The sequence below is a fragment of the Podarcis raffonei genome, chromosome 6 (genome assembly GCF_027172205.1).
Source record: "Podarcis raffonei isolate rPodRaf1 chromosome 6, rPodRaf1.pri, whole genome shotgun sequence".
In the NCBI taxonomy this organism is placed as follows: domain Eukaryota; kingdom Metazoa; phylum Chordata; class Lepidosauria; order Squamata; family Lacertidae; genus Podarcis; species Podarcis raffonei.
In genome coordinates, this window is record NC_070607.1 from 78,269,011 (window position 1) to 78,283,476 (window position 14,466).

Genomic DNA, 14,466 nt, shown 5'->3' on the forward strand with positions numbered 1-14,466 from the left:
TTAATGAAAAAACCAGAGGCTTACTTACTGGGCCTATTAGGAAAAGAAATACCGAAATTAAAAAAAAGAATTTTCTTATATGTGACCACTGCAGCTAGGATAGTAATAGCATCTAAATGGAAAGCTAAAGAGCTACCTACCAAGGAGGAATGGATTCTTAAATTAAACGAATATTTAAAATTGGCTAAATTAACAGCATCTATACGACAGCAGTCAAATAAAAAACTAAAAATTGAATGGCAACGCTTTGACAAAATACTGCTCTTAAAAATACATGCTAATATGCTTAGACTAAGAATGTAAATGCATCAAAACAATAATCTATCAAAGAGATATATATGTATATAGAGAAAATAAAAACAATCAGAATGCAGTGATAAGGGTAAAATTGATTCCAGACAAGATGAGTAGCGGTTTGAGGGACGCTAAACAGGGTGGTAGGTTTGTTTTATTTTGTTTATGTTTTTTTCTTTTAGGATATTGTATAATGATTTAATGTATAATGATTTAATCTTTCTTTTCTGTTATGTATTATTTCTCTTTCTCTTTTCAACTGTATGACAGAAAATCTAAATAAAAAGTTCATAATAAAAAAAATTAAAAATAAAATGCCGGCTTTAATGTGATATGCAAAAACAAAACAAAACACTAAATGATTTAGAAAGCCAAATCCTCTTAATTTCCCCCTTGCAATCTGCATGCAACTTTTCTATCTCTCACAGAGACTACATAAATGATCATTCATGACATCTTGTCATGGACTGATTGGCTGCAGAGGAATGGTGGGAGGAAGCATGAAAGAAGGCTCAGATCTGAGGGATTGGTGGTGGATAATGATGAGTGGTCAGAGGGAGAACTGAGAGAAGACTGGGAAGAAGTTTCGAAAGCTGACAAGGTAACAGTGCTTAGTGAGCAGGGGGACTCGGTGGCAGAAAGCAGTCCAGAATCAGCAGTAGAAGTGGATGCTGGAGAGGAGGAAGCCCAAGAAGCAGAGATGAGTCTGGCTGGTGAAGAGGCACGGGTGTCTCCCCCTCCTGCTGTTTCCAGCTCTCCTCTCCACTGGTCTCCCAGAGCCAGGAGAGGCATGAAAAGAGTGGAGGCAAAGTTAGCTTCATGCAGGTGCAGTATCAGATTGTTTGGAGAAAACCCTGGATAAGAGGGGACTTCTGCAGCTGTGGGGAGGTGGGCAACTTCAGTTTCAGCAACTGCTTCATGGGAGCAAGACCTGCTGGAGATGGGTTGCTATGCTCCTTAGGCCTCACACTCCTGTGCAGAGCGTGTTTTTGCTTTAAAAAAAGAGTTAACTCCAACTCGTTGGTGTAATTTACTGCTGGCTCACTCCTGTCATGGCTTCAGTGCTTCATTTGTCTCTGGGACTGTTCGTGAGTGTGCTACAAATGCTTCCAAATGCACTAGACTGGCTAATTAGAGAATAAGTTTGTTCCTTGCATAAATAATTTAGCAGAAGTAATTAAGCAGCCCATCATCAACTGTAAAGTCTCCAGTTGACTCTGCAATTTAGGATTTGCTTCAGAGGTATGGCCTGAGCTAAAGTTTCTTTCAGCTGCGGCGGAAGTAGTTGAAAGCTGTGGTGTTTGTAACAAACAAGAAAAATGCTTATCCTATGGTAACCGATAAAATGCAGAAAAACAAAACTTTGGGGTTGTCTAAGGCAGAGAATTTCCCAGTAGTGATGTATGGAAGTGAAAGTTGGACCATAAAGAAGGCTGATCGCCGAAGAATTGATGCTTTTGAATTATGGTGTTGGAGGAGACTCTTGAGAGTCCCATGGACTGCAAGAAGATCAAACGTATCCATTCTTAAGGAAATCAGCCCTGAGTGCTCACTGGAAGGACAGATTGTGAAGCTGAGGCTCCAATACTTTGGCCACCTCATGAGAAGAGAAGACTCCCTGGAAAAGACCCTGATGTTGGGAAAGATGGAGGGCACAAGGAGAAGGGGATGACAGAGGATGAGATGGTTGGACAGTGTTCTTGAAGCTACAAACATGAGTCTGACCAAACTGTGGGAGGCAGTGGAAGACAGGAGTGCCTGGCGTGCTCTGGTCCATGGGGTCACGAAGAGTCGGACACGACTAAATGACTAAACAACAACAACAACAAGGCAGAGAAACCTGTTGCCCTCCAGATATTGTTGCATTGCAACCCCTATCAGCCCTGACCAGCATGTCTAATGGTGAGGAATGGTGGGAACTGGAATCCATAAATACCTGGAGGGCCATGGAATAGCCATCCATGAACTAAGGAAACTGACCCCAGACTACAAGACAAACAAAAGAAATATCACACACATATTTAATTATCACACACAGTGGAACCAAACGCTACCTTGGTGAATGTGTGCTCCCAAATCTGAATGTGATGAAATAACCTCTCTCTGTGTGTAGGAGAGGATTAGCAGATGGGAGAAGAGGGTGCTTAACCCTTCACACACACATAGAGACACACACCAATTTTCCCCAGCAAATTCTGCCTCCCCCTGCCCAAGGCCATTTCTCCACCCCACAGTCAGGTTTAAACTTGTATTGCTTTCATTGTGACTTACTTTATTGGTCCCAGCTTCCGATAATCATCCCTTATCACTGTCCTGGCTCTGGCTTCTGCATCAGCTCTGATCTCCGATTTCTTTTTTCTCCAGCTCAACAACAAGGGAGGGAAAAAATGCTCTGTTCACACGACCTCAGGCACTCTCATTCATAAATATTACTGAATCAAACTATCTTGCAGAAAGCTTATAAATGGATTTAAGGTTGTTACATTTAGGAGGGCTTTTCCTAAATAAATAATTTCCTAAATAATTTCCTTGCTGCTGTTCAAATGTTCCAGTTTTTACTCTCTGTTTTGTGGTTTTAAGGTTTCAGTTTTATGCTCTTAATGTGATTTCAGTTTCATCCTTAAATGTACCACCACTAACTAAGAAACTGCAATAAAAAATTAAACTAGCAAATAGCTAGAATTGTACACTACCTTAGGACCATTTGCTAGGAAAGACAGTTAACTATTTTTATTTATTGGTCAGTTTCGCACAACACGATAACCCATTCTATGTTCCCAAATTCTCATCCTGTCATCAAAGGTAACTTCAACTTCTTGGCATTATGCAAAAGACACATCTCTCACAGTCACAGAAGAACCACCAGAGCATGTACTCATAGGAATTATTTGTTTTAAAAATCAGGGCAAATTCATTCTGTCTTCTGCAGTAATTCATCTCCTCCATGCACCCTCTCTAGAGATAGCCATTGTTAGGTTTCTGATTCAGAGGACGTCAAAAATTAGGACGGCTCCATTTTTCGGATGTTAGAATAGCCAGAAAACAAGCGAGTAATTATGCAAAATGTGCCACTGATGATGAAACAAAGCATAAGGAATTTTGAGGCTCAAAGGCTGAAATACTAATGTGCTTCTGTGAGGCTCAGCCTTTTTTAGTAGGCAACTTCAGTGCCCATCTGCAGTTTGACCTGCCTTCTCCTCCACTCACCTCACACAGTTAGCAGTCCATATGAAGGACAATTTCATCTTGAACTGTTTTCAGGTTAACAGCGTCATGCTGCTTAATACATTTCTGGCACTGCTTAGATTTTCATTAAACCTGCAAAGCTAGTTTGATTCCATCAATCCCATAAAGTGTACCCAATGTTTGCGAACCAGCCAAACATATGACTATGAACAGAATTCTGAAGGAAAGGGTCACTTGCTTGATTCTTTGGGCAAACTGGCATCTACTTTGAGTCTTTGATTTTAAAAAGTGAGGTCGTGGGGGGAAATCTATTTGCCATGTATGGTTTTGGTTTTGGTTTTTTCTTACCTCGTTTTCCTTTTTTTTAAAAAAAGGCCTTAAGCATCAATTCCTTTCAAAACAATTCAACAAACAGAACAGAAATGAGAGCCACAGTACTCCAGTGCACATAGTTTTGGAATTTCACTTATGAGGCCCGAATTCAAATCCCTACTCATCAGTAAAACTATATGGATAGTCTTGGGGAAATCTCTCTCTTTTGACCTCAGTTTGCCATGTGTAAATGGGGACAGTTACTTATATATCCTGCTGAGTGGATCAGCAAGATGGACTATATATACATTTACATACCAATAAAAGTATTATATAAATTACTAATAGTGGTACACTTTGAAATAATGCAATTATTACACGTTCATAAGATTATAAGAAAAGCCCTGCTGGATGAGACCAAAGACCCATCTAGTTCAACATCCTGTGGCCAACCAGCTACCTATAGGAAGCCTGTAAGCAGAATCTGAATGCAACAGCAGTATATTCTCCTGCATTGATTTTCTGAATTAAATTGTACCTCTGAAGGTGCTATTCATCTTGCTGATGGAAAAAATAATGGCACTTCAATGAGCCATATATTTGTTGGAATTACTATAGCACTGCAGGCTTAAAAGGCTATGGGATGTCAGAAATGCATTTTAACAATAACAGCATAAAGTGCACAATAAACAGAAATGGCTCATAATCTCTGTGCGACCACCAAAAAAATAACCCCCAAACAAACTCTAGCAGTGCCTCTTGTTTTAAATACTGCAAGTGAAGGAATATGGCAAAGTTGGAAAGCAAGTTGTAAGTACCCAGATTAGCAAAAGATTTACAATAAAACCATGTTACTGCTGAATTACTGATTAACACATTGTTTTATGAAATCACTGAAGTTTAATCCCTGTCAAATGTAACCTGTTATTGGCCAAATTTCCAGCTATGGACTTTATATCTTAACCTACGTAACAGCTACAGTAAAAAGCATCATTCCCGGAAAAATACAGAACACAAGTCCCATACCATGCAATGAAATGCACAAATCCCTGAATGGTGCAAGTGCAAAACAGTCAGGTCGAAATATCCCAGGAATTCAGTAACTAGTAGAATTATCAACAGACCACCTCTTTTAAAAAAATCTTATTCTTTGAACCCTGCTCTCATTACAACAAATTAGCAAAACTCTGTGGACCTCAACAAATCTGTACCAATATACACCGCCTTAAGGTCATTTGTGACAAGGCTGAGAAATTTCTGGGGCAATGAGATCACCAACTCAGTGGTCAGGACACCTCTGCAGTGATCTTGTGAGAGAATGCATCTGATGTGAATTCACAAGGGGAAAGGGTGAGCCTCAGAGGTCTGGTGCTCATGAAGACCACCAAAATATCCCATAAGAACATAAGAAGAGTCCTACTGGATCAAGCTACTCAGCGCCAGACTTGGGTAGTCTTTTGTAATATGGCACCATGTATGGAGCTGAAATTTGGCACCCCCAAATGGATCTTCTCAATTATGGATCATCCCAATTTTGCACCCCCTCGGCTCAGCACCCTGTGTGGGAGAACTGTCTAGACCACCCAGCAGTGAAGCTATTGGCCCATCTAGTCCAGCATTCCCTTCTAACAGTGGACAAGCAAAAGCCCATGGGAGGCCTGCCAGCAGGACCTGAGGGCAACAATGCTCTCCTCATCCATGATTCTCAGCAAGTGGTATTCAGAGGCATGCAGCCTCTGACAGTGCAGGTGGAGGACAGCCTTATCTTCCATGAAATTGTCTAATCCTCTTTTAAAACCAACCAAACTGGTAGCCATCTCTACCTCCTGTGGGAGCAAATTCTATAGTTCAACAATATGGTGCTGTGTGGAGAAGTACTTTTGTTCATCCATCTTGCATCTTCCAACATTCAGTATTATTGGATGCCCAAGTTCTAGTACTAAGAGGGAGGCCTTTCGGCTTTCTCCACACCATAATTCATTTGATACACCTCTATCTGTTTTCCTTGCTGAAGTGCTTATGCCAACTACAGTGGTACCTCGGGTTAAGTACTTAATTCGTTCTGGAGGTCCGTACTTAACCTGAAACTGTTCTTAACCTGAAGCACCACTTTAGCTAATGGGGCCTCCTGATGCTGCCACACCGCCAGAGCACGATTTCTGTTCTCATCCTGAAGCAAAGTTCTTAACCTGAAGCACTATTTCTGGGTTAGCAGAGTCTGTAACCTGAAGCGTATGTAACCCGAGGTACCACTGTACTGGGAAAATAGGAAAGGACCATTGCTGTAACAATGCTTCATAAAATAGGCTGGTCTAACAGCTCTGAGTAAGGAAATGAGTTAAATATGCATGCAATAACTTATTTGAGGAGAGATTAGAATTATTTAACTAATGTTGGAATTCTAATTGAAATGATATTAAGAGAAACTCTTTGCCTTACCCATAGACTGTTGGTATTATGACATTTCCCCTCTTTTTTATGAACTGTATGATCTTTATTATCTATGGTTGCTTTGCTTAATAAATTTAAACTTTATAAATTAGCTATCTTAAGTCATGTATATTAAAATGAAAGTAATTTTATTATCAGCTCTGCCTTAGTGCATGTGATGAAGTTTCCATATTATTCAGCTATCTTTAGAAGTGTGTTTTTATAGTGTGAGCTGCTTGGATATTTTTTCTTTTAAAATAACTCCTTTGTTTCTGAACACAGTGTCTTCAAAAGCGTATCTTCAAACTGGAGTTTTGTGGCCAAGCAAAAAAGTCACAAATTGTATTTTTCAAGTGCAAAAATAGAATTATTAAGATGTAACATGTAGAGCCTCACCCAACTTTAAAAGCAAAAAAGAAGGACCTGTCAATGAGATATTGTAAAAGACACATCCCATTTTGCCAAGCCAAAATGCTTGCCCTGATGAAATGACCCCATTAGTGCACTGTGTCATCTAGTTTTTCTTTATTCCTGTTTCTTTTAAAAAATTTATTTGCATTTTCAAAAACAGGAACAGAGAGTTTTTCTTGTGCAACAAGAGAGTACATGTACACCTGAAAGACAGGGGTGTTCCCAAGTCAAAAGAAGGATAGGTCCTTCATAAAACCATCAGATTTCCAACAAGGACCCAGCTAAACTGGTTACTTTGACCACAATTTCAATCAATGTTAAACCATACAAATAAATCAGACATGAAAGTACCTCAAGCTAATGCATCCATAAAGGAATGAGATCCAGAGCCATCCAAAAAGAAGGAACAGCAGCATTAAGGGAAAGGCAAACACAAACCAAGAGCCAAAATTCACAACGTCACACCCTGGAAAAAAGCTTTGAGAAGGAGAAAACCTGATTAATGTAAGGTGGAGAAACCCATTTGGATAAACTGAAGAAAGAATCTGAAATATGCAACCAAGGCCAGCATGTCATACAAACATCTCGGTTGTGATTCAAAACCACATCTAGAGGCTACCATTGTCACTTTCTGCAGCTCACGGACTCCCGAAGGGGGTGCAGAAGATAATCTGTCTGTGTTGTATGAAAGGGACAACTATAGTCACAAAGATCTCCTCCTTCTTTGTCCTTGCCTAGGAGTCACGTTTTTACTAGTTCAGAGACATGTGCAGTTCTTGGCTCCATAGCCTTGGGAAATCCCCATGTACATCCATTGTCAACACCAGCGTGTTCAGTTCCCCACAAGCCCTTTCCCTCCATACCTTTTGAGTTGTCCTGAAAGAATGAGATTTGGGGCAGTTCCCGTCAGCGTCGCTGTTCCACCAATACTGGCTGCATAAGGGATCGAAATGAGGAAGCCTTTCCATACATTCTTCTTGTGCTCTTCCTCCTTCTGTATGTCTGAGGAAACTTCAATTGTGACTTCCTTCTCCTCTGTCAAGTCTTTTCTTTAAAACATTACAAAAGGCAACTCTTGACATTTGTCATTTCTCCTATAACTTAGGGCTCATTTATTTGTTTTTGCTTCTGTATCTGATTGCTTCCCCCCCCCCCATCTGCCAAATAATTTGGCAAGGGGACTCATTGGTCTTCAGTTGATGGAACAGGATCTACAGTAGGTACAGTTTGTCTCTCCTCTGCAGAATTAGCTGCATCTACCCAGATTCTCTCTTGGATCCATCTGTGAAAGGTAATCTGTGCATCCTAAAGTAGGATGGACTTGGGGAGGGGTCAAAACTTGGAGGCAGACCACATGCTTAGTTTGCTGAGTTTCCAGGATCATTTATGCTTAAAAGCAGCATGGCTAGTAAGGGCCTCACCTTGAGAGCTAGGAGAATCATTGCCACAGTAGACCATGGCCTCATTTGGACATGACTCTAAATAATAATCTAGTGTTACATTGACATGTCTGCTCCCCACTTCCCCTCTCTTCTGGCATGGCAACAACATCAAAAACACTTGCTTCTGTTTTCAACTAACCAAAGTTTGAGTTACGTCTGAACCAGGAACTGGGGTTATTTGAGTTATACTATATCCAAACAAGCCAGGACTATAATCTACTCCATGATCTTTACTTGTTCAGACAAGCCATAGTTAAAACAGCTAGTTGAAAGCAAGTATGTTCATTTTCCTCCTCACAGCCACGCCAGAAGATGGGAGGGGGCAGGCACAAGTCTAAAACCCATTCATGCAGCACTAAACCATAGTTTTATTTATTAATCAAGCTGCAATCCTAAACCCAGTTACAAGGGAATAAATTAAGGTTACCAGATTTTTTTCAATGAATCCGTGGACACTTTTCAACTTCAAGGGATTTTGTATGGGGACTGATTTGTAAATCTGGGGACTGTCCCCGAGAAACAGGGACGTCTGGTAACCTTAGAATAAGTGCCCCTGACTTTAGTGGGTCTTACTTTCAAGTAGACACCATGTGATTGTGCTATTCCTTATTAAAATAATATCCAAACCCACCTTTCAGGGCACACAACCTTCTGAAGGTGGTTTGCAAAAAAAGAAGAAGTTTTGAAACACATAGAAACATCAAAACCACAATCCATAAATATAACGATTTACAATATCAGCCATTAATGTAAAGCCAGCAGTCGCTCATTCTCTCTCTCTCCCCCGCCCCCAAGCCCAACACATTAACCAAATGTGGACTGGAGCAAAAATGCTTTCAAATATCTCTCAGAGACCAGGCCAAATGAATTTCCAAAGACTTGCAGCAATTGATGAAAAGCCTCTGTCCCTGGCCTAGCAGTTCTTACTGGCCAGTCAGATTTCAAGGCCTCTAATTATGGTAGGTCTGAGTGCAGCCAATATTGAACTTAGTCCCTTGACATAAACTCAATATAGTTACAATTTAGTGCAATGCTAAAGCAACGCTATAGCTTCCTTGGAGCACAGGTGGAACACAGCAAGTGACATAAGCAGGAAGACGTTAAATAGGGCTTTACTCCCAGGTAAACAGCCTTAGTTCATACTCATGAAACAGAGGAAGAATACTTTGGTGATCACCGTCCTCCTCTCCAATGCAAATCTTTGCATAAACTTACTCATCAACATTTGCTAGAAGCTGCATCTCAGTTGGCACGGTGTGAAGTTTATTCTGATGTACAGAGGCTGAAAAAGAATAATACCCAATGAGCTTTTAAAAATACAGAGAAACATATCCAGAGTCATAATGACAGAAGGCAGTGCTACTATTCCTAAATCGTAACAGTTAAATATCCCAGCATAGTTGAGTTACAACAGCAGAATAAAAAGTGGGGAATGGGCATGTCTGCCAACAGCCAGAATATGCAGCAGTAGAACTTGCTTCCAATTGGCAGGGTTGGTAAAAGTGCAATTTCAAGGCATCTTGCTGACACCTCCTTCGAATAGGCTAATTTATGCATCCAAATCACCCATTTGGTGCTGTAGCTTCGCACACGTTTGAGTCTCTCATTCTGCACTGATCAGCTGGAGTTTCCAAGATTTCACAATTAATTAAACAATTAGTTGGTCCAGTGAAGGGTAGAGTTTAGTGTGCTTTATATTTCTGCACTTCCGGGAAGCACGGAAAGATCTACCAGCTTAAAGCTGTCTTAACATAAACACAAGTTAAGCCTACAGAAAGGTTTCATAGCCAAAGGCAGCAGAGTGATAAATCAGCCCAATATTTCTATGTTGTGGCTCAGAGTAGAAGAATAAGCTGCTGAAAGGAATTGCTGGTGCGTCCAACTCTCCGACTTACCCTGTTCCTTTATCAAACTGAGAAAGCTGTACCTGAGCAATGTACCAAAACATTATATACATCTATAGCTATCCAGTTAATGTCTACCATTCTGTAAATGTCACTGCTTTGTGACACTTTGGATTTCTTTCTAGTGGAGCAACACATCCATCTAACCGCATTTTTTATAAGTTATATAAAGTGTGCATGTCTGCTACAAAGGAATAACTCCCTAAAAAGTGATGAGGTTGGAAGTCCCGGGAAGTTTATTTATTTGAAGTATTTGTTGCTCACTGTTCACTCAAAAAGTCGCAGGGTGGCAAACAATAAAATCAACAATCAACATTTAAAACAAAATAAACAAATCAGCATCATAAAATCAGAGCCGCTTTCAGTAAAGTGCTGTATTTGGATTTTTCATGATTCCTAATTAACTAAAACATTACTTTGGAGTTTGTTTTTTCTCTTGATTCCAGAAAAATCAGCTTGTTTTATTTACTGAAAAAATGTTTCGCTTGCTTGATGAAATGTCTGATTTTGCCTCCTTTAAAACTTTATTATATTATTGTGTTTTCAGCAGAAGCCGAGGATGGGGATCATTAAGCACTGGGGTGCTTACTGTTCCGAATGGAAAAATTTCCATTTGGAAATGCTGCCCTCCTCTTACCCATTTCCCCACATTAAGACGGATAGAACATTACAAGGAACGCACCCAGCGGTCAAAGTCTGTGAACTCGTTTGCTCTGTTGTATCAGGTTTTAATACTGCTCAGTGGACCAGTGACTTCTGCATTGTCACTTCAGTGATTCAGCAACACTGACATTTCTTAATGAAGCAACACAAATGTGTCTCGGATCCATGACAACCACGAAAAAAGGGGAGGGATTAAAAGGAGAAGAAAGAATTCAGGTGCACACACATAGCATGCCTCCTTTCCCCCTTCAGACTGAAACCATTCGCATTTAGGTGGTGGTTAAGTTGGTATGATGGAGAACTTGTCATGCAGGCCTAATTTGGCCCATGTGCCTGTTTTGGGTAAACTGCACACTCCTTCCTATCACCTGATGCCATATGATGTCAGGTGTGGAACACTTCGAGGGATCTCCTATCTCTGATCCAAGCACTACAGTGCTAAGATAAGAGAAAAGTCCACCTGCCTTCATGTCTATTGTGGGAGAGGGCATGGGTCAATGCATGCCTCAGTAAAGGAAATTGTGGACAGAGATGGGCCTGGAAAGGAAAGGAGGGACAGTGTCATGCGTGGAGAGTCCGCCTCCCCCTTCAGTAACTTCACAGATTAGAATTAAGGAGCAGTTTATCTTTTATAGTCCTTTTTATTCAGGCATCAGGTTGCAAGCAAAAATCCACATCCCTCCACAAGGAGAGCAGTTGGCTACTCTAATTCTTCCCCCTTCTGTCTTGCGCAACATCCTAGGCGCCAATGGAAAGTCCCTCCTCCTCTCTGCATCCTTTGTTCTCTAAAACGTTCGGATCTCCTAGTTTGTGGGGAGGGAGGTCCCTCACACTCTCTAATGGCGTCTGCTATCTGTCCCCTCCCTTCTGTTGCTCTTGTCATTATCTCATAGCTAGGTAACTCCTGTCTAATCTGTTCCGTATCTGTTTCTCGCTCTGCTTCTGAGACCGCTGGAAACAAGGGAGGCGAATCTTCCCCCTCCAGCTCCTCTTCCAAGAGAAGCTGATCTGCCTGAGAATGCATTCCCCAGTCCTCTGCTTCAGGCCATTCCCTGACAGATAGACACATTGGAAAATAGGAGAAAGGATCCTTACCAGCACTCTTTCAGAAACGGATGTGCTCTTACTAGCCATCACATGTTAACTGCCCTGCCCTGCCCTGCCAAAATATGGGAGGGGAGGCACTAGACCTCTATAGATTTATAAAGGACGTTTATAAAATGGCGCAACCAAGGTGGAGTTGTTGGTGTGATGTAAAAGAGTGATGTCACTAGCACCATCCAATAGGAGCATGTGACATTTATACAAATACCATCTACAGGGCACAGACTATCACAAAATATATCCTTTATCGGTGTACAGGGAAGCAGATGGCAAACCTTATTTCTCCAGCAAACTCAAAGTTGCCATTCTGAGCAATAGGGGAACTGCATATTTCCCCCCCAGCAACGTGTGCATTTACAAGTGGAGTGCCCTATGGATGCCGTTGGAACACACCTCAGTAAAAGATGACTTTACATTTGTCAAAAATGCCATGTTTTATTAGCAACACCCAAATGAGCCGACCAGACCGACCTTGGCTTTCCTCATTTTCCCTCTTGAGGTCCCGAGATGTTTCCTTGTCTCCGAAGAGGCTCTTCAGAACAGCCATTGCAATAGGTAGCATCATAGCGGTGGAAGCCGTGTTACTGAGCCACATGGACAAGAAGGAAGTGGTCAGCATCATTCCTAAAATAAGCCTGGAGAGAGAGAGAGAGAGAGAGAGAGAGAGAGAGAGAGAGAGAGAGAGAGAGAGAGAGGCCTCATACAATTAATCAGAACAAAGCTGTCTCAGTTATATTCTGTAAGAAGTCCAATCCTGTACAACTGGGATAAACGTTAATCTGATTACACAGTGCTGAAATAGTTATGTTTCCTCTCTATTCAGCAGTTTAAAAAGTTTGGAACTTTTGGAATGATTTTTTCCTTTAAAGCATGCCCGCCCGGCCCATACTCCAACCTTTAACGCTATGCTTTCACTAACCCAGGCCTTTGACAGAAGCACTGCCATCATGAAAAATATCTGGATCCACCAGAAAAAATTCATCAGCAAATTCCACGGAGCAGGTGACTGGGCTGCTGGAGGGGGACAGATCTAACACCATAGAAACAAAGCAGGCTGGTGCAAGAGGCACAGGTCGCTTGAGCTATCCAGATTGCTTAAGCTATCTGGATTAGCTTTGGTGTATTTATTTCCCCACAGGCCAGTCTAAGTAACCCTCCTCCTGCTGCATATGGTCATAGTGCATTTAGAGAGTGCTAAAGAGTTTACATATACAGTGCAACCTCAGAAGCCGAATGCCTATAAACTCGAATGTTTCTGGTTTTTGAGTGATTTTTGGAAGCTGAACATCTGCCGTGGCTTCTGTGGCTTGCAATTCACTGCAGGACGCTCCTTCAGCCAATTGGAAGCTCCACCTTGGAAGTCAAACAGACTTCCGGAACAGATTCCATTTGACTTCCAAGGTGTGTCTGTACACCTTCTGTCCAACCCTGCAAGGCTAGGGTTGCCATACATCTGGACTTTCCCAGACATATCCGGAATACTGCAGTCGACTTTCCTTAAAAATAGCTCAAAAACTTCATTTATTTTTCGGAATTTGCTAAAAAAAGAAAAGCCCTACAACTTTGCCCTCCCCCGCCCAAGGAAAAGCTCAGCAACTTTTCTGTCCGAATTTTCACTGTTTGAAATATGGCAAGCTTAAGCATGGCAGATCAGTTTTAATAGTTGATAGCAACTTGCCTGCTGATGGAGAACACTACTTGGCTGCCATTTTGTTTCCTCCCATGGCTCACAAGGCTACATTTTGTCTGGGAGGTCAGCTAGTAAGATACTAAGCAAACAAGCAAATTCCTAAATTAATAAACGTACCACGGTATCATTTATCGTATAACTATGAGGAGCCCTTTCAAACCCCACCTAAAGTCTAGCAGACCCCCTTTTCTGTTAAGCAGAAAATAGACGGTTGTTTTTCTTTCATAAACATGGAAATCATCGTTCTTTGAGTACCCTGCTCTTTTGATAAGTGGTTTTGGAGCTCTGAACTCAGTAAGCTCTTCAACTGAGCCTCTCCCCATATGAGGTCCTGAAGGGAGACATTCAGTCTGACCATCTTTTAGAGCACCTGTCCATTCTTGAAACCTCCAAATCCCTGAACTTTGGGTGATTCCAGAAGAGATCAGCTTTGGGTGCCTTTTGACTGCACTCCCACAACGACCTGCAGCAGAGCTGGTCTCCAGGATGGGAACGTGGAGCCAACCTCCTGGCAGCAATGTTGCTCCTGCTTACCTGAAGAGTGTGCGAGTGGGGCAGGGCACTAGAGAGGTCGGGATGGTGTAGGTCCACCTGTGACTTTCTAACCCCTCAGCCTCTTTGCTCCACCCTTACACCATCCCAGTAAGTGACTGTGATGCCATTGCTTGGAGGTTGGCTCTACCCAACTGACTTACTCCTGTCCGGTGGACCCCACCTAGAAAAACCTCATGGAGGCCATGGGAAGTCACTTCATTTGGAATTTACCCTAATGCTAAAATCCATATTCCTGTCAGGAGTTCAGCCTACACTCGAGTAGGACCCTGGCAGAGACACATGCCCAACTGGCATGTTCTCTCCCTTCCTGTTCGATCGTTCGGGAGCTTCAAAAGCTTTCTTCAGCCCGAACATAGACTGATGCCAACCGACACCGGCACACTTAGGGATCTCGGAGTTTGCGCACCTTGCGTGACAGACCTCAACAACTCAGCATTTCGGCTAATCTACTTTATTTACATATGAACACACACGG

At 41.8% G+C, this 14,466-nt stretch overlaps 1 protein-coding gene across 2 annotated transcripts in view; it reads right to left on the reverse strand.

The window, feature by feature from the left end:
- Positions 1–14,466, reverse strand: part of SLC13A3 (solute carrier family 13 member 3) — a 46,664-nt gene that overhangs the window by 13,203 nt on the left and 18,995 nt on the right. For both annotated transcript variants that reach the window (XM_053394153.1, XM_053394152.1), the window contains exons 3-7: positions 12,218–12,381; positions 9,291–9,357; positions 7,497–7,682; positions 6,985–7,110; positions 2,566–2,658 (exon numbers count right to left, since the gene is read on the reverse strand). In XM_053394153.1, the coding sequence (XP_053250128.1) occupies positions 2,566–2,658; positions 6,985–7,110; positions 7,497–7,682; positions 9,291–9,357; positions 12,218–12,381 (636 nt within the window). The remainder of the gene's footprint in view (positions 1–2,565; positions 2,659–6,984; positions 7,111–7,496; positions 7,683–9,290; positions 9,358–12,217; positions 12,382–14,466) is intronic.